The 27,252-nt window shown below is 40.1% G+C and overlaps 2 protein-coding genes across 2 annotated transcripts; both read right to left on the reverse strand.

Annotated features, from left to right (window-relative positions):
- Window positions 1-352: 352 nt before the first annotated feature.
- Window positions 353-7,930, reverse strand: vps51 (VPS51 subunit of GARP complex). Its single transcript, XM_074672997.1, has 12 exons — window positions 7,829-7,930; window positions 7,445-7,652; window positions 6,641-6,770; window positions 6,384-6,530; window positions 6,073-6,292; window positions 4,814-5,726; window positions 4,492-4,707; window positions 4,304-4,387; window positions 4,074-4,208; window positions 3,857-3,978; window positions 1,342-1,429; window positions 353-1,263 (listed from the first exon to the last, which is right to left on the reverse strand). The coding sequence occupies exons 1-12, from the start codon at window positions 7,843-7,845 to the stop codon at window positions 1,003-1,005; spliced, it is 2,541 nt and encodes an 846-aa protein (XP_074529098.1). The 5' UTR covers window positions 7,846-7,930; the 3' UTR covers window positions 353-1,002.
- A 682-nt stretch (window positions 7,931-8,612) lies between these two features.
- frmd8 (FERM domain containing 8) lies at window positions 8,613-25,370 on the reverse strand. Its single transcript, XM_074672893.1, has 11 exons — window positions 25,184-25,370; window positions 23,770-23,867; window positions 23,508-23,675; window positions 22,543-22,644; window positions 19,166-19,224; window positions 17,986-18,152; window positions 13,749-13,964; window positions 13,543-13,666; window positions 12,297-12,446; window positions 11,508-11,733; window positions 8,613-11,214 (listed from the first exon to the last, which is right to left on the reverse strand). The coding sequence occupies exons 2-11, from the start codon at window positions 23,858-23,860 to the stop codon at window positions 11,102-11,104; spliced, it is 1,416 nt and encodes a 471-aa protein (XP_074528994.1). The 5' UTR covers window positions 23,861-23,867; window positions 25,184-25,370; the 3' UTR covers window positions 8,613-11,101.
- Between the last annotated feature and the right edge of the window lie 1,882 nt (window positions 25,371-27,252).

The raw sequence follows: 27,252 nt of genomic DNA on the forward strand, positions 1-27,252 counted from the left end.
TCCTCAGCCAATCAGAACCCTACGCTGTCATAGGAAGAGGGTGGGGACAAGACGGCTGAGCCAATCAGATGAGCGCATCAGGTGGCGACAGTCAAACCCATATGTAAGGGAGGAAGTTCAGGAATACACTTGAATAACATCAATACTTCAGACATTACCAACTTTAAAGATAATAAACGTAACTCTTCAAAATATTACCAATCATGTGACAGCATGACAGCATGTATTAAAGTAAACATTCGCTCACTTACTTTACAGGAACACCTGAAAACAATTCCATCATCTTGTGTCTGTAGAAGAAGACATGCAAACAGTTGTAACAGAATCAACAAACTTGAAGGCAAGAGGCACGATAAATCTGTTTTATTCATTTTAGTGTTAGACAGATTACATAATCAGATGACATTCAGATTGCAAATTAGTCAAAACAAGGCCCCTTAAAGCATACATGAGATTTCCACGAAACATAACTTGTCTCTTAACTTATTCATACGCTGCATTCACTTTTAACAAGTTTCCTCCAGGGGATAAACGTTAAGAAAAGCTCAACCTGTACCATGGATAATTCCTTCTTTTTTACCAAGCAGACATTTGAGATCACAGAGTTTCTCTTCTGATATTTTATAATTTGTAAACGACTCTTGGAAAATGATTACCACGCAGCAGAGATTTATATGCACTTCGAAAGGCATGTATGAGGAGTGAGGTTGTGAGTGCTTGATAACATGTTCAGTTCTCTGTAGTGTTGACAGACTAATTCTTATTTTTACAGCAGTAAAAGTGCTCACCTTAAAGTCAAATAAGGAAGAATAGGAACATTAAGATCTGCGTAATGGTTTGAGTATTTGAGCACAATTCAATTCAATTAATCACAATAATCTAAATCAACAAAGCTGTAATGTAAGAGAGACTGGCTGATTCTTTGATGCAGGATTTCAGTGTGTGTTGACATTCAGTCTGTTTCTGTAAAACGATGTTTGATACTGTTCTGCACTTTGAGCTTTACCCCCGTTCACAGATGACTTCGATCACACTCTGCTCCATCGGGGCGGGATCCAAGCAACGGTGGGCGGAGCTTCCCACTATCTCATCCAGCAAGAAGTGAACAAGGTTCTCATCTGAGACAAACCTCCACAGGTACATCTGCAGGTAGTGACAGTCCACCTGGATCTGCTGCAGCCCGTACCGGCCGAACGTGCGAAGGCGTACACACTCCAGGAATGTCTTTAAACTGATCTTTATAATTCCTGTCATCACAGAGACCTGGAACAACAGGGGGAGATGTGTGTGAGAGGATTTTCATGGAGAGCTCCACACAGCCTGATGAAGCTCTGCACTCACCTTGTTGAACTCCACTGAGCTGAAGATGTCAATCCTCTCAGAAAACAGCTTGTGTATGTTACTCAGTAGATTGGTATCCATGGGAGCGCTGCAGGGAGACAAAAGACAAACCACTCAAATAAATCCACAATTACAACCATGTCCTTGTTTTGTGATTAAAGACGGCTCAGTAACAATCGACCCCCCTACAGTGAAAGTGACGGAGATAATACAGATTAGCTGCTTGTGTCTGTTTGTATGCCTGTCACGAACAATTACACCATGCCACTCAGAGAGAAAATATGTCACGAGTTAACTCATTTTCAAGTTGCTCAATAACAAAGAGCACAAAGGAGACACTGATGTCATTTTGAGTCTTTATGTGAAGAACATAAAATAAACACAGCAGCTCAGGAGCAGAACCAAATCGTTTCCTTCAGTTTCTAAAACTGACAATCTGGCATTTCCACCTACATCACGCCGTGACTGGTCAGCTGTGTGGGGGTTGGAAAGGAGCAAAGGTTTGAACTTTAGCTCTATTTTAGTACTGACAGGGCTAATTCTGTCATTTATCATGTAAACAGCAAAATGCAACTCAATAAATGAGGCTAAGAGAGGCTGACTGACAACAAAAGCATGCATTCTGAACCAGAAGATATTTTTACATGGGAGGAGTTGGATATGTTAGGTAAACACAAGTTACTGCTGTTGGGAGTAAGATGAAATTCAAAATAATGTTGCACATATGGAAGATCTCTGATCCCAGATTTCATGCACCTACAGCATTTACAGCCCAGTTTTTTTAATGAGACAAATAAAAAAAATTAGCTAAATTTGTGTCCAGAGATCTTTCAGCAAAACAAACCCTGTCATTTCCTGGTTCATTACACTCCTTCAGAGTAGAGCAGGCTCATCTGTTCAGTGGGTCTCAATTTTACTATTAAGTTACACAGAGACTTTGCTCTGGCTTTCTTCAACATGCGTTTTAATTTTGCAGAATTAACAAAACCATGAGGTAGGTTTGAAGGTGGTAAAAAGAAAAGTTTTGTCTTCAAAAGGAAAGAAGATGACTTTTAAAATACCTGTATGTCACATGGCTTCACAAACAGCATATGATGCATTCTATAGAGAGCCAGAAGTTAACATGCTGACTGGTTTGTGTGACACAACACCAAACAGGACTTGTTGCTCAAAAAGGGGGAGTTATACATTCCAGTATTTTAACATAGATATGGAGTAGTTATGACAATTAGAAGTAAGTATGTGAAAGTTTTAAAACTGCTATATTTTCATATGTTGACTGCATATAATCTGCTCAAATGTTCCGTTTTAAAATTGGCACAAAATTTTCACGAGATGAGCAGAAATTATGAGTTCATCAAATGAGGATCTCCGAACTGGTTCATCACACATTGGGAGGGCAGGCTTGAAACATCAAGGTCTGCTCATAACTCTGCTCTATCAGGCTTCAGAGGGTTGGCCAATCAGAAGGAAAGGGGTGTGAGGAGTGGGAAGCCTTTAAGAGACAGCAGCTAAAACAAAATGATTTAGATAAAGGCTGAAATAAGGCTTTTCTACAACACTCGTTTGAGGAAAAACAGATATTTTTAAGCTGTACATCAAGAGACTAAAGTACACTGGATGCATCTACAGTGCATCTCCATTGCCTTACGGCAAACAGGTCAAATGGGTTTCATTCAAATCAATGTGTCAACTCCGACAGGATCTCTTCTGTTGCAGTACGTCTGCGTGGCTGGTCTGTCTTGTTGCAGGTAATACACAGCCATCCTATTTTTGAAAGGCATAGAGCTGTGACGCAAAAATTAAGCCTAGGGAAGATCGAGCAGGACAGAAAGTCGAGATCGGAAACTACCTAAAAACAGCGAGTGACTTTCAAAATAAAACAGACCATGCCAAAATCAGTAACATAACTTGATATGATGATAAACAGACAAAATGAGCCGAGCTAGACCAGGTTTGAGGTTTTACAGCCCAACATGACTGAGGAGCGACTTATCAATGGAGAGAGAAGCTGTCTGTCAGTCATTGTTGAAATGAACATGCAGCCGGTGTGAGTTGACGATCGCAGTCAAGACGCTGTGCAACGGACGTATGCGGTGTATTTCAGGCGTGAAGCTACAAAGTACTACTACAACTACAAAGTACCAGATAGACAGTATAAAACCTTGAAATGAACAAAAAAACACCCTGAATCCAATTTATGTGCATACCGTTCTACTTTCATTCACTACAGCCTCCTGATATGTAACTGGTCACTGGTCAATATTAATCTGACTAAAAGATGGCGAGCAAAGCACTTCTCATATCAAATACTGGAACCCTACCTACAGGTTTTATATTTTAAGACAAATCAGTAAAAAGAGACTACACGTCAGGTGAATTCAGAAATCCCTCCAAGTGACGTCCAAGACTTGATAATTCCATTCCTAAAAGAGCAAAATCTATTCCCCAAATGAGACTGCTCCTAATAACCACACTTGTTTCGACACCTCCTTCATGTGTGCAGCTAGTGTACCTCGGGGTGTAGCTGGCGGCGTAGCGAGCCTGCTGCCTTGAGCTGCTGTAGACAGAGAAAGTTCTTTTGCTGGAGTCACTGCTGTGTGCTTTCCTCACCCCCTCTTCATACAGGAGACCGACCTGTAGTGGAGCATGGAGGGTTAATGAGACCATCTATTCCCACACACACACAGAGTGATGTGTGTGAATGATCATCAGATAGATTTAAGTATGACCTGCACATCAATCGAGGTTGTGTCCTCTACAACTCTCTTCATCACTGCACGGACATTTCGTGGCTCGATGGTGTTGACCCAGTCTCTTGTTTCCACACTCTTTCTCAACATTTGGGAGATTATAAGTCCCTGAACCTGCAGATAAAACAACAAAAAAGAACAAGTTGTTTTCATGCACTGATGAGTCATTTTTCTTTTACTACTGGAAGCAACAGTCAGTGAAAACCTACCTTTACATAATGATTCAGCAGTTTCTGTGCTGCCTCCCTGGCTTCTGCACATAAGCTTGTGACAGGAGTTACTGGACTGTGGTGCTGAGAAAGAAACATTTGTTTGAACATTTTTTTTCCTTACAGTGATTTATGGCCAGTTTTTTTTTCAAGCGATGCCTTTGAAAGAGGATGACGAAGCAGTTTACCTGCACAAGGAACTGTTCATCTGTGAGGGTGAGTATGTAGGAGATAGTCGAGGTTTCGTAGTCCAGGCAGAGGCGGCTCAGCAGCAGCAGAAGGGCTGGAGGAGTCGAACCTCCTTTGTCTCCTGCACTCTCACAAAACTGCCGAGAAGACTGGCACACAAACTTTATGAAGCTCACCACCAGGCTCTCACGAACACCCTGACTGCAGAACTCCCCCTGTGAGGAAAAGATGCTCTGTCATTATCAAGTAAATGCCATGAATCAGTTTGTTCAGATGTGCTACAAGCTGAAGTTTTGGCATATAGACAAAAAATCTCTTCACCTTGAAGTACGGCTTGTTGGAGAAAGTGATGTCTTTAGCTGTAAAGAGATGCACAGATGCCAGCACTGACTTAATCTGATTGAGGATGGAGGCTGACAGGGAGGAGAGCAGCTCAGGCAGGCTGGTTGGCGTGTCTCTGCTGGAGGCAGACCCCCCAAGAAGAGATCCACCTCCAGAAACTGAAGCGCTGGCCACAGAGAGCCGAGGCGTGGCCAGAGCCTGTCGTACATCTGTCAAGCTGTCCATGTAGAAACTCTGCAGGGCGGCGAGGTACTGCTTGACCCGCTCTGTCGCCGCCCGAACCACTATCTCAGTCCCCTGGTTTGGCACTGCAGAGCCTGGCAGCAGTTTAGCCACTGCCTGGAGTCTGCGGTGGAAGCGGTCGAGAGCACGGACCAGGAGAGAGTTATCTGCTACGCCTTTCTCTTCTTGTATCCTTCGCTCCACCAGTGAGAAATATCTTGCAGCCAGATCATCCACAAAGGAGTGCAGCTTACCAGTTGCCATTTGAGGGATATTTTTTGTTGCTAGCTCACCCGTCTGAGCGTGGTTGATGAATAGTTCTTGATAGGATGTGATAACTAAACACAAGCTGCTGACAAACTCATTGCAGCCTCTGTCAATGAATTCCAGGATGTCTGTGTTTGATGAGGGTGAAGGTATGGCACTTGTTTTAGGGGAGTTATCGGTGGGAGATCCAGCGGCTGCAGATGACGACCTGCGAGCAGACACATCTTTCATGGCCGAGGTGAACGGGTACGGTCTTATCTCTGCCTCCAGTCCCTGCAGGTCTGACTCCAGTCGAGAGCGTGCGTGGCTCAGGAATTTATCACAGAGCTCTTCAGCCGGCTCATCCAACTGAAGCAGGAGCTCAACACACTCTGATAAATCTTTTGCACTTGAGCCACCGTCCCTGAAAAAGCAACAGAACAGGAAAAAAGGAGTTGAGCTACAGAGAGTACAAAGTAATACACAAGAAATCTCTCCTTAAACATTCTGTACAGCTACAGGGGTGACACAAAAACTGAATTATGGCACCACACTTTAAGAGACATCAGTTTCTGAGAGGAGAAGAAGGTAATGAAGGTAAAATGTTAAGAATCTGTCTTAAAAGCAAGAAAAGCATTTATAAGTTTCAAGACAACATCTATACTTCACACTATTTTAGTGGGTTCTGCTGCAAAAGCAAAAATCTACTCCTCGGTGTTACGCTCCTCCATAAATGTGTTTCTAAACTGAATGCAAGCAGAGATTTCCACCTGAACTTTTGCCTCAGCTCCTGTGCCAGCTTGTCCATGATAGCGTGACAGTCATCCTGGATCCCCTTGAAGGAGGGCAGGTGGCTGTACTGCTGCAGCACACAGCGGGCACGGCGGTGAGATCTCACAGCCTGAGCGTAGGCCTGCAGCTCCAGACACTTATTCAATCTGGCAGGCAGCTCAAAGAGAAACTGCAGCTTCCTGAGCAGAGTGTGAACCCCTGAGGAGGAACGAAGCAAGACAGAAACTTGACAATGACCACCTTGAGGTCCCCTTCTTCTGCATCTGCAAAACAATCTGCCAGTACTCACCTGACAGTTTAGTGATCTGTGTATGCTGGTCTTGGAGAGTGCCGCTGATACTGGCACTGAACTCAGTGATTGCTGCCATGTTGGCAGACAGGCAGTCCATTTCATCCTCCATCTTCTTGAAATCATTCTTCATTTTTCTGATAGTGTCTGCAACAAACGAGAAAATGGTTCAATGTATCGTTTGGTTTTGAGTAATTCACCATTATTAGACACTTAAACTACTGTATATACTCACAGTATACAAGACATCCTCTCACCTGTTGCAGATATGAACTTGTTATAGTTTTCATACACCAGTGTCTGCATGTCACTATCCAAAGAGCGGATCTGCTTCACCATGCAGGTCTCCTGATCCATCAGCTCTGCAAGAGAGCACTCTCTCCTGAGCTGCAAAGGAAAACACAACATTAATAGAGCAGTCATTTTCTGCACTGTTTTAACTACAGCTTTGCCATAATTATGAATTGCTCCTTCTACAAACACAAACAGAAGGAAAACATGTCACATGATTATTAGCAAACTGTTAAATGCTTGACTCAGATTGTCTTACAAAAAAACTCTGAGTGCATTTTTAATCAATGTTGTATTCAAACAGTTGTTTGTGGTATGATATCAATATGATAGTCTGTATCACTTAGATTTTTCCTATTACACCACGTATTTTGACAGTTAAATAGACGCAATTAAATCTGCAGTATGCATGATGTCTGGTAAAGAAAGCTAGCGGATACTGATAATTATTGTGTTTGGTTAGACTTTAAACTGAACCAACATAAATTATCTTGTATTTTTCATACATGCTCTAGCATTTTCTGTTGAGCATTGACATTACCGCTTAAAATACCCCGGATATTAATGTTTGTAAATAAAGATGCAACAATGAGAAGCATCATGACATAAATTGGTGCCAAAGCATATACGATTTTAACAGCAACACAGTAAAGCATAGCTAAAAATAGTAGGCCTGTTGAGGTAGCAGCAGTACCATTAAACGTTATAGGAGCCTTTCTATGAGTAGTATCTCTGTGTAAATACACAACATGACAACAGTGGACTCTCACTTTGTTGAGGAAGAGCTCGGGGTCGAAATGCGGCCCGTTGATGTCGCAGGGATCCAGAGACTCCGGCTTTTCCTCGGCCTTACCCTCCTCGTTCAGCCCGTAGTACAGCTTCAGCATGCCGTGCACCCTGCGCCGCCTGCCGGGGCCAGAGTCCTCCATCACCGGGCCGTCCTCATCACCCTCCATCGCGTTACTGTCCACCAACCAGCTGAGGAATGTTCAAATGAAATGACGGTATACAAAGATGACGAGCAGTTAGCTGAAGGAGAAAATATGTCAACGACTGCTAAAAACGGTGAAGCACTGTGAACGGTATTCTCTTAGTACAGCTGTCTGCAGCAAATAAGAGTGCTTTTAAGATTTAATAATTAGAAACTGTCATACTTTTGTATCTCCAACATAAGCAGCTAGCTTGAAAATGTTAGTAGTTCCGGGTTTGCTGCCTATCCGGTGTCACGTCATCAAAGACTAAAAATTTAGGCAAGAGCCTTCACTGAAGATGACCGTCCACTACGCATGTCAGACATTAACACCGCACAAAGCGGAACTAGTTCGTCAGTGAATGAAACAAAGAGTGCATAAAATGTGTTTTTATTTTATTTTATTTTATTTTTTGTAGAACATACCGTATAATTAATTTTATTTACATCTTTGGATCCAAGACTTTTTAAACTTAATCGAAATAATGATACATCATAAATGATGAACCACTTAATAACAATATGATAAATATTTATTTAATGAGTACGATTTCAATAGTTATTTTCAATGCTGCCATTAAACAGGCCAATGCTAAAGATTAAAAAAAGAGTACATGCAACAGAAAATTGTTAAAACTGACCTTTGTGAATTCATCTTCTAGACATACAGTGAAGACAAATACCTATGGCTGTGTTGCTGATAAGTAATTTTAGAAGTACGCAAAACCCAAAACTTATTAAGCAACAGGTGTCACTTTTATAAGAGGATATTACACTGGTAATGGTCAGGATAAAGGGAAATGCCTTCTGTTTCATTGCCAACAAAAGTGTCAGAGTATCATAATGATATGTGATTGACTATAGATTTTAAAAAGCTATTAGTCACAGACCAAGTCAGAATTCCTTTCAAGGTTTGACCTTACCAGTTTCTAAGGAAGGAATAACAAAGGCAAGCGCATCAATAGACGTTGGGACATCATCCTTTAATATTCAGACATTGAATCTACAATAGTAATACAGAAAACTGCTTTAGTCCCATGGGTACGATGTTAACACTTTCAAGGTCTTTCACTGTAAAAACATTTACAGACAGAGTTTCAGAAAAAGGTTGTCTTCAGCTAAGTAGACTGGGTTTAATGTTTGAATCATAGATTGATAAAGAAAACCCTCCTGCCCTGATAAAATTACCTGATACCCTGATAGTGACTCCTTGTGTTTACTTAAAAAAAAACACATTAGCCATATTTGAATGAAGGCAGAAATGACCACTTTACTGAGAGGAACCAAGTCATACTATTCAACAGCAGCCCAGAGTAGTTTTTCAGTGGAACACACTCACATCAGAAAGGAACAGTGTAATGCATTATCTGCTTATAAACAAAGGGAATATATCAAAAAAGAGTTTTGTTTTTTTTAATAATAGCAATGAAAAAGAATTTCTTGTTTCCAAGCAAGAATAGTCACTCAGACACTAACTCCATACAAACAAAAAGGCACTTAATGTTTAATATGACCTATTACTTCACTTCATTCTTGGGTTTGAAGTATATGAAAATGAAAGTAAAAATATTCTCATTAAGCCAACAAACAATAGAAGAACATCTGCAGGTGTAAAAGACGTATAAACAGTGTATTAATAGTGCAGCATCACATGATGTGTAGTCAGTTGGAATGCCTATTCTACAATGTGACATGCATAGTGTTAGTTAGCAACAATATACTGAACTGCTGCAGTAAGATTACAGACAGTAGCTGATTTATAACAACATGAAGTGTAGAAAGGTAAAAACATTCTGTTTGCATGCTCAGAGGAATCAGGAGAAATATACGCCTGCACATCTCCATACCGTGTTCAAGCAAAGGCAGATTTATAAAGATATACACCTTCTGTCGTGGTTATTATTGAGGTGATCCTGTGACCTGCTTCAAGGCGGAGTTCACAGGGACACCTGGAGGACTCCTGGAAACTGAGTTCTGCCTCTGAGCCAGTTAGGTAGCACACTGTGTTGCAGCATGTTACATGGGCTTGCTTTGGTGTACACACTAAGATTAAAACATCCAATTTAGATGCTCTTTATGATACGATTATTACAGCATGCACCAAGCACATAGTCATCTTCAAGTTACATGATCCGTGTTCGTTTTTTTAGTGGTATTTCAATATTCTTATTTGTGCAAAGCAGTGAGAGACAGCCACAACTCTGAGTAAGTATTCCCATTTTCTTTCAACTATTATCTGCCATGATTGCTGAACTATGGAGGCAGAAGTCTGATATATTTTTATGAGAGCGTGAGTACACAGAAGGTTTTCTCCTGTTACAATCTGTCTTATGTAAGAAGTACCTATTGAAATGGTTTTATTTTGCTCTTTAGGCCTCTACAAGTTAGCAATAGCTCCGTAAGAAACGCTGCATGGTGCACTGATGAATATGTTGGATGAAAAACAGCATATTGGGATGCAGTTATGGTTAAGGATACAGATTTTCACATGATTCATTTCCTTTAACCTTGTGGTCATGGTGTTTTTTACTCTTATGCAGTTGTCTAAATAGTGAAAATCTTTTAATGCTGCCCACAGATGAAAACTTTGAAAGTGAATTTAAGCTACAACATTAGGAAGCTGTGTACATGGTTGGATTACATCAATGCTATTTTGTTTTTACAAATAAGAAAATGGGATTAGCCCCTGCACAATCTGCTTACAATAACTGGTTGAAAGTACGAACCATATCAAAGTCTTGAAAAACATGTACTTACAAGAAACTTCCACAACACAGAAAATCTGCTCCCATATGGTCTTTATAATCAGTAACCGCCGCTACTTAACGTCTCTACCAGTACGCTTTTAAAATGTCTTCATGAGAACAAGGCACTGGCAGTTTGAGAAAGCAGAATTAATTGAGCAAGCCCTCAGAACGTCCCCTGAAAGTGTCTGTCATGCTGACTGAAGAGCCTGTGGTTATTCGAACTCACTTCAGGAGGACTTCCTCACTGTTTCATGTCAGAGTAAAAAGAGATGTGCTGTGATGATGTTGATGTTGAGCTGTAAGCCATGGTTGTACCCTCATAAGGTTTAACACAGCTCCAGACAGCTGCTGTAAGGTTTAACATTATTTCTAAGGCTTGTGTGATACTAATGTAGCAGGTCCATTATATGCAGCCACAGAATGTGATATGTTCTTTATGTAAGGCCAAACTCATAAATATCCTACTTCAGTTTAACCTTGTAAGCATTGCTCTTAGTAGATCACTTTGTTTTTCACATTACTGTACTCTCTAAATTTACATAACTTCAGAAAGATAAATACTGACACTCATACTAAGATCCCTCGCTTGGTCCTTTGCATGTTCATATATTATCAGTTAAATGTTGCACTCTTATAAAAGTCTCTTCTGTTCAGACTCAGTGTACATTGTTCAGGTTTGGTCTTTGAGAGGCATGAGCTGATCCGGGAGTTTAACCCTGCTCCAGGCTCTCTGTCACCTGCACGGCAGAGTAGGCGGCTGTAGATGGCTGTCGGGCGAAGAAGGATGCAGCTCTTTTTGGCTTTAAGCGTTTAATTTCTTTACCTGAAAGACAAACATGAAAAGAAATCCAATTACAGATAATACCAAGATGTGAAAATTATCAAAGTCTCACAACCTGGACTCTGAAATTTGTTATTTTCATGATCTACAATTCAGAAGTCATTTTTTCAGGCTCAAATCTGCTTGTGTTAGTGTCCTTGAAATCTAAAGAAAACTTAGCTCAATGTCTTTTCTTTGTACAGCTATGAGATTCAATAAGTGAATCAAAGTTTGTTCAACATACTTCAGACTCTAGATTTTTTTCTAAAATATTCTTCTGCCACCTTCAGACTCACCATTGTCCACATAGCTGATTGTGTTCAGTGAGTGAACTCGACTGCACAGAACACTGCTCTGCCTGCGCAGCATCCCACGCCGTCCTCCACGACCATTCCTGCTGCTGCCGTCCTGCCCAGCAGACTGCTGGGAACTCATCTCACCATCCATTTCAGCTGCAGCTCCACCTTCTGACGCAGACTTAAGCTCTACGCAGAACTCAATGAAGCCGCTCATCAGCTCCGCCTATCAGATAGAAAACACAAAGGATTAAGCCTGATGGCGGGCAGTAAGCACCTTTCTTTTGAAGTTCCATTAGTGACATACAGGCCGTGAAAAGTCACATTGCCTTTGGATTAGGGCCCTGTGATATTATGTGTTGCAACCACAACTGTTATGTAACATCCCTGCACTATCTGCTGGCTGACACTCTTTTTTTCCACCTCCCGATCATTAATGGAGGATCACATGGGCACTGTGAGCGCGACAGCATATTTCCAATTCATTTGGATCCAACTCCAGTATCAAGTGTTGCTCTGAGGGCAAACAGCCCCCAGCAGCACCTGACCTTAAAGGGCTCAAAAACACCTGGTGCTTCACATAGAAATATAGCCCCTCTTTCTGTCTGAGAGTGTTGAAGCAGGTAGAGTCAACAGGTGTGGCAAGATCGTCAACCAACACATTATGGCATATTTAGCAGTACCAGGGCTCAGTGTACTGAGTGTACACGCTTACTGATGAATGACAACCATACAGATGTAAATGTATATAATGATGTACAAAAATATGTTTTCACCAATATTCTTCACCTGTTTAGAGTAGATCTTTAGAAGCTTGTTTACAGGAGTACCATCTTCCTCTCCATCAAACTCCAGCCACAGAATGTGTGAGTCGCCCTCCTCCTCAGGATAGCTGTGGTCCCAGGAAAGCTCATTGAAGCGCAGGCCAAGCAGCACATGCTGCAAGAAAATGAGATGTCGGATAAAATATGATCATTTCATCATTCCTCCTGTGTGCATGATGGCTGTCATTATTTCTACCATTAGCCAGGCTACGTCACAGAAATTGCTGTATTAACATGTGCTTGTGAAATTTTCACCCAATTTTGAATATGTGTATAAAGTTCTGCCACCGGCTTCATAACATTTCTGCAAGTCAGGAGAGCCCATGTGAGAGTGCTGCAGAAATATCTGAGAAAATTGAGTGAGTCAGTGAGTGGCTGGGGGTGATGATAATTACCTCTGCCACGGACGTTGTGTTTTTTGGGAGAGTTTGTCTGTGAACAACATCACTCAAAAACTAACCAATGGGTCTTGATGAAATTCTCAGGAAATGTTCAAAATAAGATAAGGAAAAAGAGATTAAATTTTGGAGGTGATCTGGATCACCGTCTGGATCCAGGACTTTTTTAAAGGATTCTTTATCATTGTGAGATAGGGCTGTTTTCACCATATGAGTATTTAACTCCACCATAAATTGTTGGATTTCCTTGCAAAACAAAACAAGACAAGGTCACCATAATTTCTGACAGGTGTAAAAGTAGGATCCAGATCCTGGCAATATTCTGGATACTAAGATCTGGAATATGAAACATGTACTGGGTCATCATAACTTTCAACACTGTCAGGTACAAATTATCGTACAAACCTGCAGCTAACACCAAATTGTAGCAGACAGTCTGCTGAAAGGGAGTATAACATTAAAGTAGGACTAAAGTGTTGTTGACAATCACAATATGCTTGGTGGTGGTCTGTGCTCTCTGAGTGTTTTTCTAGTTATACCATGTGGCTTGTACGAACTCAGAAAACCCTTTTTAGCAGAATGAAACATCTGAGGTTGAATAAAACACTCCTTTTGAAGATAACGGCGGCAACATGTTTTTGATGCCGTGTCCTGCCTCCTTAGACTCACCTTCCTTCCTTCCTCATTCACCTTCCTCCGGCCCACTATCTTCTTTGTACAACATTGGGCATTTTGGGGAATTTTATGGATATAAAGAATTCACTTGAGTGCGTATATATGACAGAAGCCAGTGAGATATAATTTAGTGCTCACCTTTTCTTTGACGTCCATCACATAGACTCCATCCAGGCAGATTCCAACATTGACAGCTTTACGTTTCCCCCTCTGGAGAATCCCCTGCACTGGTTTGTCAATCTCTCCCATGAAGAAAGCACACCTGTTGATGAAGTAAATGTTAACTCAAAGTTATATCAACAAAGAGCCAAAACAGTATAAATGACTCATTACAACAGCTTTACCCGTAATAAGGCAGCGTGTGACATGTGTTGAGGTACTGGTGTAGGAGCTGTGTGGGCTCAGGAGCGTTTCCAGCAGATGTGCTGATCTTTCTGTACGCCTCCAAGAGGTTCTGCTCCAGCCCCGCCTGACGACTCGATTTCCCTCTCAGTGTAGAGAACAATCCTCCGCTCCCCATGGCAACATGTGCCGGCACAAAAGAGGACAGTTTCTTCTCTCTGTGGGAAGCAGATGAGAGTGCATAATGCATTTAGTCCATTATGTTCAGACTCATAGTCAGAGGACTCAATTACAACTGGTATCAACATGAGTTTCCACAGATCCCATTAAAAAAATGACAGTTTTTAATACATCTGTTTGTATGTAGCTCCAGAATGCTGCTTCACAAGCGACTCTCGTGTGTTGAACTGCAAAGAGAGAAGGGAGTAATTTTGTTTTTTGTTGGGACATCCTACCGTTTTCATCTGTTTGTATTTCACATCTATCAAACATCGTGTTCAGAAACAAAGGAAGTTTCTCTGATTAATGTTTTCACTAGAATCAGTGGACATCCTGTCAGGAGTTTACACAAAAGGAGAATAGTAACTAAGCTCAGTTTTTCACATCAGTGTTAAAGAGGCCCTGTCTAGCACCGGTTATTCCAAACCCTCAATCATAATCAGGTCTTAAGAGGCTTCAAAACAGTCAAAAGACACACATTTACATGATGATCCCACAACAATCAAAATGTCATCTCACCCCTTCTGGCCCTTGACACTTTCCAACCATCAATCAGTCTGAAGACACTGCTGTGACACAGTGTGAATGTTATCCAGATTTAAAAAACAAAGCCCCATCAAACCCAAGAGGCACTGTTGACCTTTTTTCACAATGCCTGTGGATTTTCATCAAATTGCAGCTCGTGTTCGCTGATTGTGTCAAAGTATCTTAAGCTGCTCAGTCTGTGAGCTGCACTTTACAGAATGTTGTTGACTTACATGTTTTGTTGTTTTTTTTTTTTTCATGGCACTTATTCTCTGTGGCACATAAAGCTGCAGCCTCTGACAGTGTAACAAAATGAGCAGCGCTGGTCGTTACTCGGTTCTTCATTTTCTCAGAAAGTGATCTAAAACCAGGCCAAATGTGAACTTCACAAAATGCTGCCCAGAGACAGTCCAGCTTGGAGCCAAAAACAGAAGGTCAAGACAGAAAAAATGAAGACAAAGTGTTCTCATCAGCAAAGTCGTGACCGTCTGACCAAGAAACGGCCTGGAGCCGCCTCACTTTATCAGTTAACACCAGTGTATTCAACTCCAACACAACAGTTCTTTTGGTAAAAGCTTCAACACAAACTCTCAGAATAAACTTCATTTAAGTGAATGACATTTTAAAATAATGAAAATCCAAGAAAATGGGCCGACAAACTTTCTCAACAAAGCCTTAGGGGGTTATGTGATACCACTCTCATTTCCTCTCTAGACTGTGACTGTGTAAAAACAAGGATGACACAACAGCTCCTTGAAGTGAAGCCAAAATCAAAAATAATTTTTGAACAATCTTTCTGTCTTGGGGGTTAAATGTTATTGAGATAATATGTGAGTGAGTTTACTTTCATGTCAAGCTTTTGTTTTAAGTAGTTAACTGATGTTAAAAAATAGACATGTTAGACAGCTCTGTTGAAAATACAGGTCCTGCTGGATTAGCAAAACATGACACAAAAGCCTTCCAAGTTCCTCTAACCAGGGGCCTGTACTGCGAAGCTGGATTAGCTCTTAGGACGCGGTCACACTGGCCAATCGTGCCGTGCCTAAGCATGTTTCAGCCGTAAAGCACGTTTGGAATGGCCAGTGTGACCCCAACTGTGCTGTGCCCAAGCACGATTCGCTTCTGTGCTTTGGCACACTTCGGAGAGGTGGGCTTCGGCACGGTTTACTTCATGCACAAGCACACGGACAGCGGGTGCGATCCATTACGTATGATCGCCGCGAGCGCATCTCTCGACAATCATTTTAAACAAAGCGGGGTGTTAGAGGGCTGTGTCGGGCGAAAACAACTCACTATAAGTCCAAAAGTCTCTAAAGTTGTAGCAGTGCTCTCTGTGTCTCATTGTGCCGACTCTGATATGATCATGCTTCATGTAAACAGACACTTCATGATGACGTAGGCGGGCTGTGCGTGTGTGTGATACCTGCTAAAGTCTAGTTGACATAGGGGTAGTGTGACCGCTGGCCGTACTCTCCAGTGGGGGAACAGTGCTGCAGGGGGCAATCGTGCTTAAGCACGGCACGGTTTGGATGGCGAGTGTGACCGCGCTCTTAGAGAGGTAACTGCCTGGATAAGTTTCGGGTTTTCCGTACTACAAATGTGGATCTCTTTTTATCCAGACACGTTGCCCCGGTAACTGATGCTGAACGCCAAACCTGGTTCGGAGCAGGTTAAGTTCCAGGATAAGAGCTCACGGGGTGTGACAGACCGCCGACCAATCAGTTCTGTCGGGCGGGCATGAAAGACCCCCAGTCACCAATTTACTCAGCCGGAGTAAAGTCCTCCGGCGCGGGACCACTCCGTGTCTTTTTGGCCCAACATTTTTCTTATTGGCTGTGAACAAACAATATCTTACTGATCATCATAACTGAGACACTGTCAGGGAAAAGTAGAAATGTGTGCAAATGGTATCTTTCAAACTGACCACTTTGAAGGATGTTTTTATATTTATTTTTTATTTGCTCCCCCGTCCGAGGTCAGATATGATTCTGATCTGACAACTGATCACACACATACTGACTGACAACATGAATGAATAAGGACCTAACTGACCGTGTCATCACATGATGAGATAGGTCTATTAATATCAGCATTTTGGAAATTTACGCATTCACAGAGTCGGCAATTTTTCGCCAGCAATCCCTCCGGCTTCTCGCGGCCGCAGTCGTGTTGCTACTGGCCTGGATAATACTGCGGTACTCCTTGTATTTTTGCAGGATTATTTGCTGCTCCTACGCTGTAAAGTAGGCTGCTCTCTTCTTCATTGTGGAAAATGCTCCAGGGCCACTAACCACGCCCATTTTATGTGTGCGCGCACAAATCCCAGCCAGATTCACTTATTGAGTTGAAAACGAGCCTCGTAGTACAGCAGATCTGGATAACGGAGATCCGGTGAAGATCAGCGAGTTGTCTCAGAGTTATCCTGGATGACTTAATCCAGCTTCGTAGTACAGGCCCCAGGAGTGTTTACTTTGAATCAACACAGAAAGCTTTTTTGTTAGGAACTGATTTTTTCTGAGGGAGCTTTAAGATTTTATTTGGAGGTTTAATGTGTGTGTGTGTGTCATACTGCAAAAACTGAAATCCAACCAAATATTTATGTCTTCTTTTTAGTAAAAATGTTCTTAAACTTAATATCAGCCAGAATGAGGTCATATTTCAAGATGTTAAAAGAAAAAAATGAAGCCTTGCTTGAAACTAATTTTAAAAAAATACCAATGGGGGAAAAATTTACTTGTTGATAATGTTTGACATTGTCTGACCCCATTTGCACATTTCTTGTTTTTTTATGAATCAATTCAGGTGTCACGTAATATTTTGAAATAAGACATTTTTGGAATTGTCAGTTTGTGGCTCATATCGACTCTTGTAAGACAGATCCTGATAGAAATCAGGCATGGACACTTGCTTAGATTCCAGTTTTTGCAGTGTATCCCTTTATACTTGGCTCCACTAGCTCAATTCGTCATTTCCATTGAGGTGGTATTTTGGAAACAGTTTCCAAGTGGATGAGACGGAGGCATGCTGTCCATATTAATATACAGCCAATGATCTGGACTCAATCTGAGGAGGAACAATTCCAAGTTCTGCTTTTAGGGGCTGTTGTTTTCTGGTATACTTTCAGGCATACTGGACTAGTCTCTTGTAGTCATCACTCTGAGGTAGTGAAATGGCAACACATCAATGATTAAACTTAATTTATCTAAAAGATTAAAAGTTAACTAAGCTTTGGAGGAGCTGGTGGGCAGATTTTGTTTCCTTTGGATGGAGCCAAGTTGGCTTTTTCCTGTTCCAGCGATTATTCTACTCCAAGTTTTAATTCTCCTGTGCTGTGGTATCAAGCCTCTCCTTTGGTGTGAAAACAATTATGACTTTTTTTCTGAAATGTTGAACTATTGCTTCAAGTACAACCATCTGTAGTTTTTTAACAAAGCATTTAGAACCAACAACCTGGATTCCATCGAAAGTGTCTTTGAGCCAGAATTTCTCACTAACCTTACAGTAGTGGTAAATTGTGCGTCATCCAAACCAGTCCCCTCGTCAAGAGCGAGGGACAAGGCTCCAAGGTCCGTCCAGTGCTCAGGGTCACAGGGGTATCGACCAGTGAGGATGTTACTCCTGGCTTCTTCGTACAGAAGTCGCAGCACTCCCTCATCATCTAACTGCTCAGGATAGGAACAGGAACAGTTGTAGCTCAGAGCAAGGTTATAATAGTTAACTAAAACGAAACTAAAAACGAAAACTAAAATTTAAAATACATTGCAGTCAACTAAAACTAATAAAAACTAGAAAAGAAAACAAAAACGATAAGTAAACTATAACTGTATCGTGTGTTCATAAAACTAACTCAAACTAACTAAAATTATAGACAAAATTCCCTTAGTTATAGTTTCTGACAATGTTAATAGCCTTTAGAATTTAAATTAATCTGACACATTTTCCCAACCAATTTTAAGACAGTTTTCGGCAGTTGTCAGTGCCGTACGGCACCATCATAGTGACGTACTGGGACATGCTTGTTTACTGCACTGACTGGCTGTGCGCTGTGCAGCGACAAAACGTAGAGGAGCAATGAATCAGAGCATCTGTAATAGTTTGATTGCATGTGAGTCTGACTTTATTGTTACAGAGTCCAAGTTTCTAATTATTAAAGCTCATATTTTATTGTTTTACATAATTTATGTTTATATTTTTATATTAAGTTTATATTATTTTCCTGTGTTTAAGGCAGCAGCCAACAGAGCAGTATCAGCATTGACTGAGCAGTGAGCACTATGTTGGACTTGAAAATAAACAATATTACAAAATATTTACTCTGACCTTTTTGAATCCTGCACCTGACAAATAAGGTATAAAAAAAAATAAAACTAAACTGAAACTAAACTAAAACTAAGCCTTGTTGCAAAAATCAAAACTAAATAAAAATTATAATGCCCGATCTAAAACTAATTAAAACTAAACTGTAATGGAAAAAAAATGTCAAAACTAACTAAAACTAAACTATAATGACAAATCCAAAACTGTTATGACCTTGGCTCAGAGTCAGTTTGAGTATTCTTGTTTTTAACCCAATTTCTTAATTTGAGCTACTTCAGGATTTTGGAGTCAAGACAAACTTAAATGTAAGGAGTTTACATAATTCACATGAATCTAAGTAAATAAAAGTTCTTGTTACCTGAAGCTCTTTGGATTTGGGATAAAACACATTTCTGCGGAACTGGAGATATGGTTCATCTGAGGAAAAAGCAGGAGACAATAATGCATCAGAGACAGGTGATCATCCTTTTTTACATTTTGTCCAATTGTCACTGAGTGGGATTCAGCCCATAGTGGAGGAGTGAGAGCATTGAGACGAACACTGTAGCAGAGATGGGGGAATGTGCCAGTCGAGCCCCCTCAAACCCACTCTGCTACAGTTTATTGTCCTTTTCTGCAGTGTGGGAGGAAACCCTCACTCTCTCCCAGATCAAAACACAACATATGATGGATTATGCAATGTTTTTTTGTTGGTTTTCTAACTGGAAAGCTGTCACTGGGCTTTTATTTTTTATTTTGATGCACTTTGCAGACCATTACCTGTCCTTCTGAAAAGAGGTTCAGCTCCACATATAAGCTTGTGTGGGCTGGTCAAAGTCATGACAAACAACACCAGCGTGAGTCAGTGTCTGACACCTCATGTCCGACTCACTTTATCTGTGGCTCCTCCAAGTAAACTAAACAGGAAGTTTTATCCCTAAACACATTCAGCAAATCATTTATTGAGTCCATCATTCTGCTTGTCCGATGGAAAATGTTAAAATCTGTGAAGCCACATCAACCACAAAAGCAGCGTTATTATTTTTACTTGTATGTCTCTCTCTATTTGCTTTAAAGATGTGCATAACAACTTTGGAAAAATTTGAAAGAGGAGTCAAATTCTGGACATATGTACCAGTATCAAAGAGAAAAGGCTGTTTCTCGTTTCATCTCAATCTGCTGTTTTCACTAAACAATTAGTCCAAAATACGAAGATTTGTAGTCAAACTTCACACAAGAAAAATGCTCATTCCTTTTTTAACTTTTGCTTTGAAAATAAATTACTGTATCTTTTTAAAAAGACTGAAACAAAAAATGTTTAATAAATCCTCCTTGTGTTGATAGCTTCAGCTTCCTTTTAAATTATCCACTACTAGTGAAGATTTGCAACAAAAATACTGCCTAATGGGACAGCGCTTTTCATTTAAAATACACTATATACTTTTATATTTTGGATTTTCTGAACAGGATCTGTCATCCTGTTGCTGACTCTGACCCTTTCTAAATCTGCCTTGGGACAATATTGATGAAATCTAAAAGATTTAAAATGCCAGACTGTGAACACCATATCATCTGCAGAGGATTAACATGTCATGTTGTTTAATCTTCCGTGGTCACTGCTCAGCTCTGCAAAATTACTTGGCAACTTTCACAAAAATGCAGAGACACTAAACACCCTCTCTGCCCCTGAGCTGTTCCTCTTCACAGATCGTGGTTTGATTTCCACCACTCTTCTTCTTTCCCTTTGCTTGTTCAGCCACAGGTGTACACTGCTCAACACTCAAACTCTCTGTTTCCTTAAAATTCATTCTGAAGAAACCTCGCAGCACTTTAAATTGTATTTGCACTGAGTGAGCTACTAAGCACCAACAACACATAAATAAGCTACAAATCCACAGGGAGCTGCTGCAGAGAGAAACATACTGTGCTTGGCATACAGAGACACACAGAGCATTTAAGAAAGCAGGTTACTGAAAGGAGTCAGAAAGCATATTTACTGTCCCAACCTTAACTTTATCATGAATAATTTAACTGATAAATATCACTGAACGCAGCTATTAATTAACCATAATTCACACCAATGAGTGAATCAATGGAACATGAGTGTTTTAGTTTAACCAGTTGGCGTATTTTATGTGTGGAGGTCACTTGATGTCAATACTAAATGTGCAGATTTTCAAACCCATGCATAGTCATAAGTTGTAGAAATCCCAGTCTGTTCTCAAAAAAAAATTACAGCATCATCTTGAGGTCTTCCTGCGACTTGCTGAGTGATGAGGTCATCACATAATGATCTACTAACCGATTTATGACAAGTTGAAGGAACGGGCTTCAAACACCAAAAGCTGGATCAGTATTGTTGGGAAGGAGTCGATGATCCATGGTGTGGATCCAGGCAACCAGCTTTTCCCTTTTTTTAAACCGGGGCTCCTGGATACTCGATTTGGAATGTTACCTCTGATGCACTTTCTTTTTTTTTTTTTTTTACTAAATTTCCAGTCTACAGGGTAAAAAATGTTATAATTGAATATTTATTCTGCAAATTCTGAGGCATGTTTTTTTTTTTACCACACTGATAGTAAACATTTAAGTATTTCATAGTTTAAATAAATATCAACTTCAGGAATGCCCATATACTCATTTTTTTGCGTTTTACCTAAAACATTACCAGTCTTACACCACAGTAGGGCATTAATTATTATTATCATTATTATTATCAAACACTGGTATCGGATCAGTAACAGTCAATACCCAAAGCCTGGGCATCGGTAACGGAACCAGAAAAGTTGGATTGGTGCATCCCTTGTCTGTGGGGCAGGGAGCTAAAATGAAGCATTTCAGACAGAGGCTGAAATACTGGTTTTCTAAAACACCAGTGACAGAAGAAAGACAATTTTTTTTTTTTTTTTAGTTATAAATCATGTAAAGCTACTTCAGGGCTACCAGAGAAAAAGCACGATAACCCCTTTTAAAGACAAGGTAACGGTTGAGCTTTAAGTTCAACCGGTCAAATTTGTCTTTCTGATTGCATTGACAACTAGAAAAGCACTCAGAGAGTGCAGACCTCCGCCAAGCACATTGTGATGACAGTACATATGTCATATTCCAGATCTTAGTATCCAGAGTATTGCCAGGATCTGAATCATACTTTTACATCTGTCAGAAATGATGGTGACCTTGTCTTGTCTTGTTTTGCAAAGCAATCCGACCATTTATCGTGAAGTTATATACACATATGGTGAAAACAGCCCTATCTCACAATGATAAAGAATCCTGTAAAAAAAAAAACTTGGATCCAGACGGTGATCCAAATCACCTCCAAAATTGAATCACATCTTCCTTATCCCATTTTGAACATTTCCTGAAAATTTCATCAAGATCTGTTAGCTACATTCTTCCAAAAACATAACCTCCTTGGCGGAGGTAATAAATATTCTAGTGTGTAATTATGTGAATCAACCTACAGAGACTTTTTTATTTTGAGAACACTCTTTTCATTCTTACTCCCTCTGTTGGGTACATCCCTTCAAGTGATGATTCTTCTGTTCATTGCCTCTGACCCCATTGCTGCCACCTTTTTCCTGTCTTTGTTGAGCATAAGTGCTCCTACAAAAACTTTGAATAAAAACATGGTTGACTGTATACAAATAAACTGTGTTTTTCCAGCTGGCTTTTGAGTTGAAAAAACAAGTCTTCAAATACTTGTTTAGAATAAGGGGAGAATGTTTCTTAAGAGCACACAGGCCAAACTCCTACCTTGTGAAATGTCTTCCTCTGAGGCCAGAGTGAAGCGATACAGCAAGTCCTGCCACTGCCGACACAGTTTGTACGGTTGGTGCCTTGCCTTTAACTGTAAATCTGAGGAGTGTAGAGGAGGCACAGGTTACACAGTGAAGTAAACAATGTGTCTATTTTCCTGCTCTCATTCTTGCCTTGTTTCTCCATATGGAATTGCTGCTGCTGCTAACATTAAAGTGAAGCAGCATTAACTTAAAAAGTAAAAAGCTGAAGCCACAAGGTCAAAGCAGTTAATGGTTTGATGGAAACTTGTCAGAACTTCTTTTTTGTGAACCCAAACCTACTTAAACATACATAATTGAACTTGCATGTACAAAATATTCAAAACACCAGTAGTGCAGTACTCTGTCTGAATCATTGAAGCTTGTTCAGGCATCCAGACACATTTACTCACTTGTCAAAATAAAAGACAAAAGCATGGGGTGCTGCTGGGGCACAGAACAGGTGCAGAAAAAAGGTGCCTCTCTGGTGCACTTTGGATGGGGGATCGAGGTTCAAACTTCTCCAAAAGATCTAAGGCTTTTAGAGGATCATTACATCAAAAGCTTTACCTTTTAAGGGCTACAGGGTCCTGAAACTAAAGGCTTTTATTCACAGGGTGATGAAATTAAAAGTCTTTATTTTTCAAGGCTAAAGTCAGAGTAACTCTGTGACTCTTTAATCCTGAAAAAAAGACTTTAAAGTCAGTGACCCTCTGAAGGCCTTAGATCTTTTGAAGGAACATTAACTGACAAGCATCAGGCACAAAAAAAAAACTAGTTTCTAAAGTACTCCTCAAAATTTCAGAGTCAGATTAGGATATTTCCAAGAGAAATAAGCATCTACACACACACACCAACACTGTGACATAATAGCACTCAAAGATGAAGTGTGGCAGCTTTTATGAATAAGAGTAAGAAGTGGGAGGAAAAAAAAGATTTTACCGAGCAGTGGAGAACAAAGCCAGAAGGCAAACACATCCTGTGCAGACTCAGGAACGTTAAGAGCCTCACGAACACTGCGACCTAACTCCTGCACAGTGACACTGCTGAGCCCTTCCACTGTTAAGTGTACTGCACTGTCACCAAACAGGTATATGAGCACATCTTGAGCTGTGGGAACACAGACAAGCAAAATGTAATGAACAAGTAAATACAGAAAATCAAACTTTGTAGTGCAAAGTGATTCTAGTTTACTCCAACTCACCACGGGAAAGTGTTGCAGAGGAAGCAACACTTCCTCTTTGTGAGTGATCATCCGATGAATCTGGAGGAATACTGCAGTCATCTCCTTCCATCTCTTATCTGAAACACAAAAATCATTCTTAGTATAAACACAGCGACACGGCACACTCGATGCAACATTTATTGAAAGCCCACTTCAAAAAGTTAACATTTAAATAAAACTGAAGCATCTGCTCCTGTCTAGCTATGCAGAATACTCAGCCAACCTTCAGGAGAAGTAGGATCATTTCAATCCGTTATTAGTACATGACACACACACACACACACACACACACACACACACACACACACACACACACACACACACACACACAAAGCCAAAACACAAACACAACAGTGTCTATGATATGAACTAACACTTCTCTGGCTACCAGCCCGATTTCCAGACATGGTCTGAGACAGGACTTGAACTGGTGACCCTGCAGACCGAGTTGCCCTGTCTTCTCCATGGATATCCTCAGCACCCCACAGTGAGATGTCTAATGTTTGAAGACTACGGTGAATAGCTGTCATTAATTCTGAACTGTTATTAATGTGTTTCAGTAAAATGCAGTGCTGTTTCAACCTGTAACCCTAAACTATTTTAAAATCCAAGGTATCCAAGTAATTTTGTCGCTACTTATGTGAAGTGGTTAGAAAGGGGGAGTGAGTATGTGCTGTTTATATGACACATTCTGGATGACTATAAAGTAACCGTTTAGGTGATGACTGATGTTAGCAGTATTGTAGTGGGTGGTCCTTTCTCCATACACTCACTTCACGTATGTTTCAGTAATTACTAATCAGGCTAATATAGTCCATGCATCACTATACAGCAGCGCCACTGTGTGGTATAAGGCTTGAAAAGACTCTGTACAACCAGAACATCCCAGACTACTGTTGACCTCACCCTGCTGAACTACAGATAACACTGGTCCTACTGTTATTCGCCCCACTCATATGATATTAACGGCGTCTTAAACATTGTAGTAACAGTTATAATATATAGAGGAAGACTGTTCAGCGTTATTACAGTTTCCTGAGGCCCATGGGACGAGGGATATTTCACAGAATAACTGAAACTGTTGTCTATTACCCATTTTACATGCCCAAACAAACACAAAAAATGTTTGAAAGGACCTCTACAACGCCACTTAAACATAATATCGTTGACCAAACAATAGAAGCCACCCTGCGTATCTGCTGACGCACTAGAGGTTGTCATTAAGATTGTAGAGAGTCCTCTAACTTCGTCAGTGTAGCGTTTCTTTAGATATAACACAGATATCTGTCGTCAGTTGATAAAACTGTGTGTCTTGTTAGCTATCGCTGAGGATTCGCCCAACTGTCTGACACACTGTTGAAAGCAAGCGAAGGAACAAAATGTTACCACCTACCAGTCACTTCTCGTAAACTTTCTCTGCTCGCTGCTGTTTCTCTGGATGGGACCCTTCTAATTTTAATAATGCCGTTACTAAATACATTGACTGGTCAACAAACCACTGTTATTGCCCTGGCTACGGCTAGCCAGTCGTCTAAAACTAGCTTTCCGGGCAGCTGCAACAGTTACAGTGTGGGATACGAAACGATTCGTTCAGTCTGAACGACTCTTAAGTGGGTGTGCCAGCCACCCTGGAAAAATCACGACACATCTTCAGCTGAAGTAAAACTAAATTAGGTAAAAACCACAATGACGTATTTTGTGTAATTAAAGGTAATTGTGTGTATATTGTTCATAATCGGAATGACAGATAACAGCTAACGCTTAAAAGTAATGCAGACAGGATGGGTTCAAAAGATCTGATCTCCAGAAAGAGTTGAACAATGAGACAAAAATGTGAGAGCGGGTCGTTGAACATCATGTGACCAAAACGTCACTAACGTAACTACTCTAGCATTATATTTTGATTTTATTGAATAATTTGGAGAGAACGTCTGCTGGGACAAAACGTGGTCTCTTCATATTGACTATTATATATTGATATGCTACTATTATATAATATCTATATTAACTAGTAAAAAGAATCTTCAAATTGTCGTCTATTGCTGTTATCCTGCAAAGACAGGTTTTAAGAATGGCTTTACTTAATACACTCGATATCTGTTGGACTAATATGATTTCATGCATTGTCTCAAGGGCAATTTGTTGGCTATAGCATCTGGCATTGGAATGATACCTGGAAAATTATTTATATTATTACCATCATATATTACTAGCCACGTTTTTATTCATAAATGTAAAACAAAAAAGATAAGAAAAAAAGATAATGATTTCTTTACATCCTGTTTATGCCTATATTTGCTTTCATCAAAGCCCTGCACTGTGTATTCGTGTTCATATTTTTCCCTCCCTTTTTTAGCTTACGTTTTCCGATTTTGAGAATATCTGTGCATTCAAAGTTTAAAATATTAAAAAAATAAATGAATAAGAATTCTTTTATTTCTATAATGTGCTCTGACAGAAAAAGTTTAATATCAGAGTTGAAATATTGTGATATGTTTTTTATTTCAAATTTATAATGAACAACCCTCATTGCCTGGTAATAAGTTGACAAAATACTCTACAAATCTAATTTAACAATATCTTAAAGTACTTTCAGATCTTACAAAATTCAGAAAAAAAAAATAGTTGATCAGTTGATGTCAGTCACAAATATCTTTTATAGCACAATAAACATTTGTATTCAGGAGCATTAGAAATGCTCATAAGCTGAGGCCTTTAACTTTTCAAGTTAAGTAGTTGTATTTTAAAATTTGCAGTTTAACATTGCCACAAAAGAAGTATGTCTAACTGCAGAGTGACTGGAGACACAGTCAGGATTTCAGAGGACCTTTTTTTATAAATGTGTTCAAATGGGTTTACAATGGAAACCAAAATTTTACAAGCTGTTTATGAACTAAAGTAAATCACACAACATCCTTACACTGCCTGTTGTTTTTTAAAGGTGTATCTTAATAATGTAATAAATAGAGTTTTATCAGTCAATAGGGCTTGACATAAACTGTTTTAGCATCATCCAACTGACACAGGAATAGATATGCAAGGGAAGCAGGTGTAGTATTAACAAATCGGATTAAAAGCTTTAACACAGGTGTCATAACAGAGGACACACTTAGCAGCTTTCACTGCATTACTGACAGCAATTAATCAGCTTCTGTAATGATACTCCTCAGAGTGACAGTAAAAGAGAGGAGGGAGAAATGTATACATTGGAGGTTCTGTTATGGAAGGTGACACTTAGCAATACTCTATGTTTGACGTATCTGCTTGTGCTCCATTTACATTGGAGAAAGAGGCAATGAGTCACTCCACTTCGTAAGGCAATTAGTAGCTCATTTGTTAGATTGTGTCACAGATCATGATTACACAATGGAACAATGTTCCTTATTTCTCTCCAATCGGTTTTACATTCAGTGTGACATCATCTGTTTACTTTGTCATTCATTATTGTCTACCCTCTGACCA

The sequence above is a fragment of the Halichoeres trimaculatus genome, unplaced genomic scaffold, assembly GCF_033239565.1.
Source record: "Halichoeres trimaculatus isolate MK-OKI-2021-1 unplaced genomic scaffold, fHalTri1.1 fHalTri1_scaffold_6, whole genome shotgun sequence".
NCBI classification, from domain to species: Eukaryota; Metazoa; Chordata; class Actinopteri; order Labriformes; family Labridae; genus Halichoeres; species Halichoeres trimaculatus.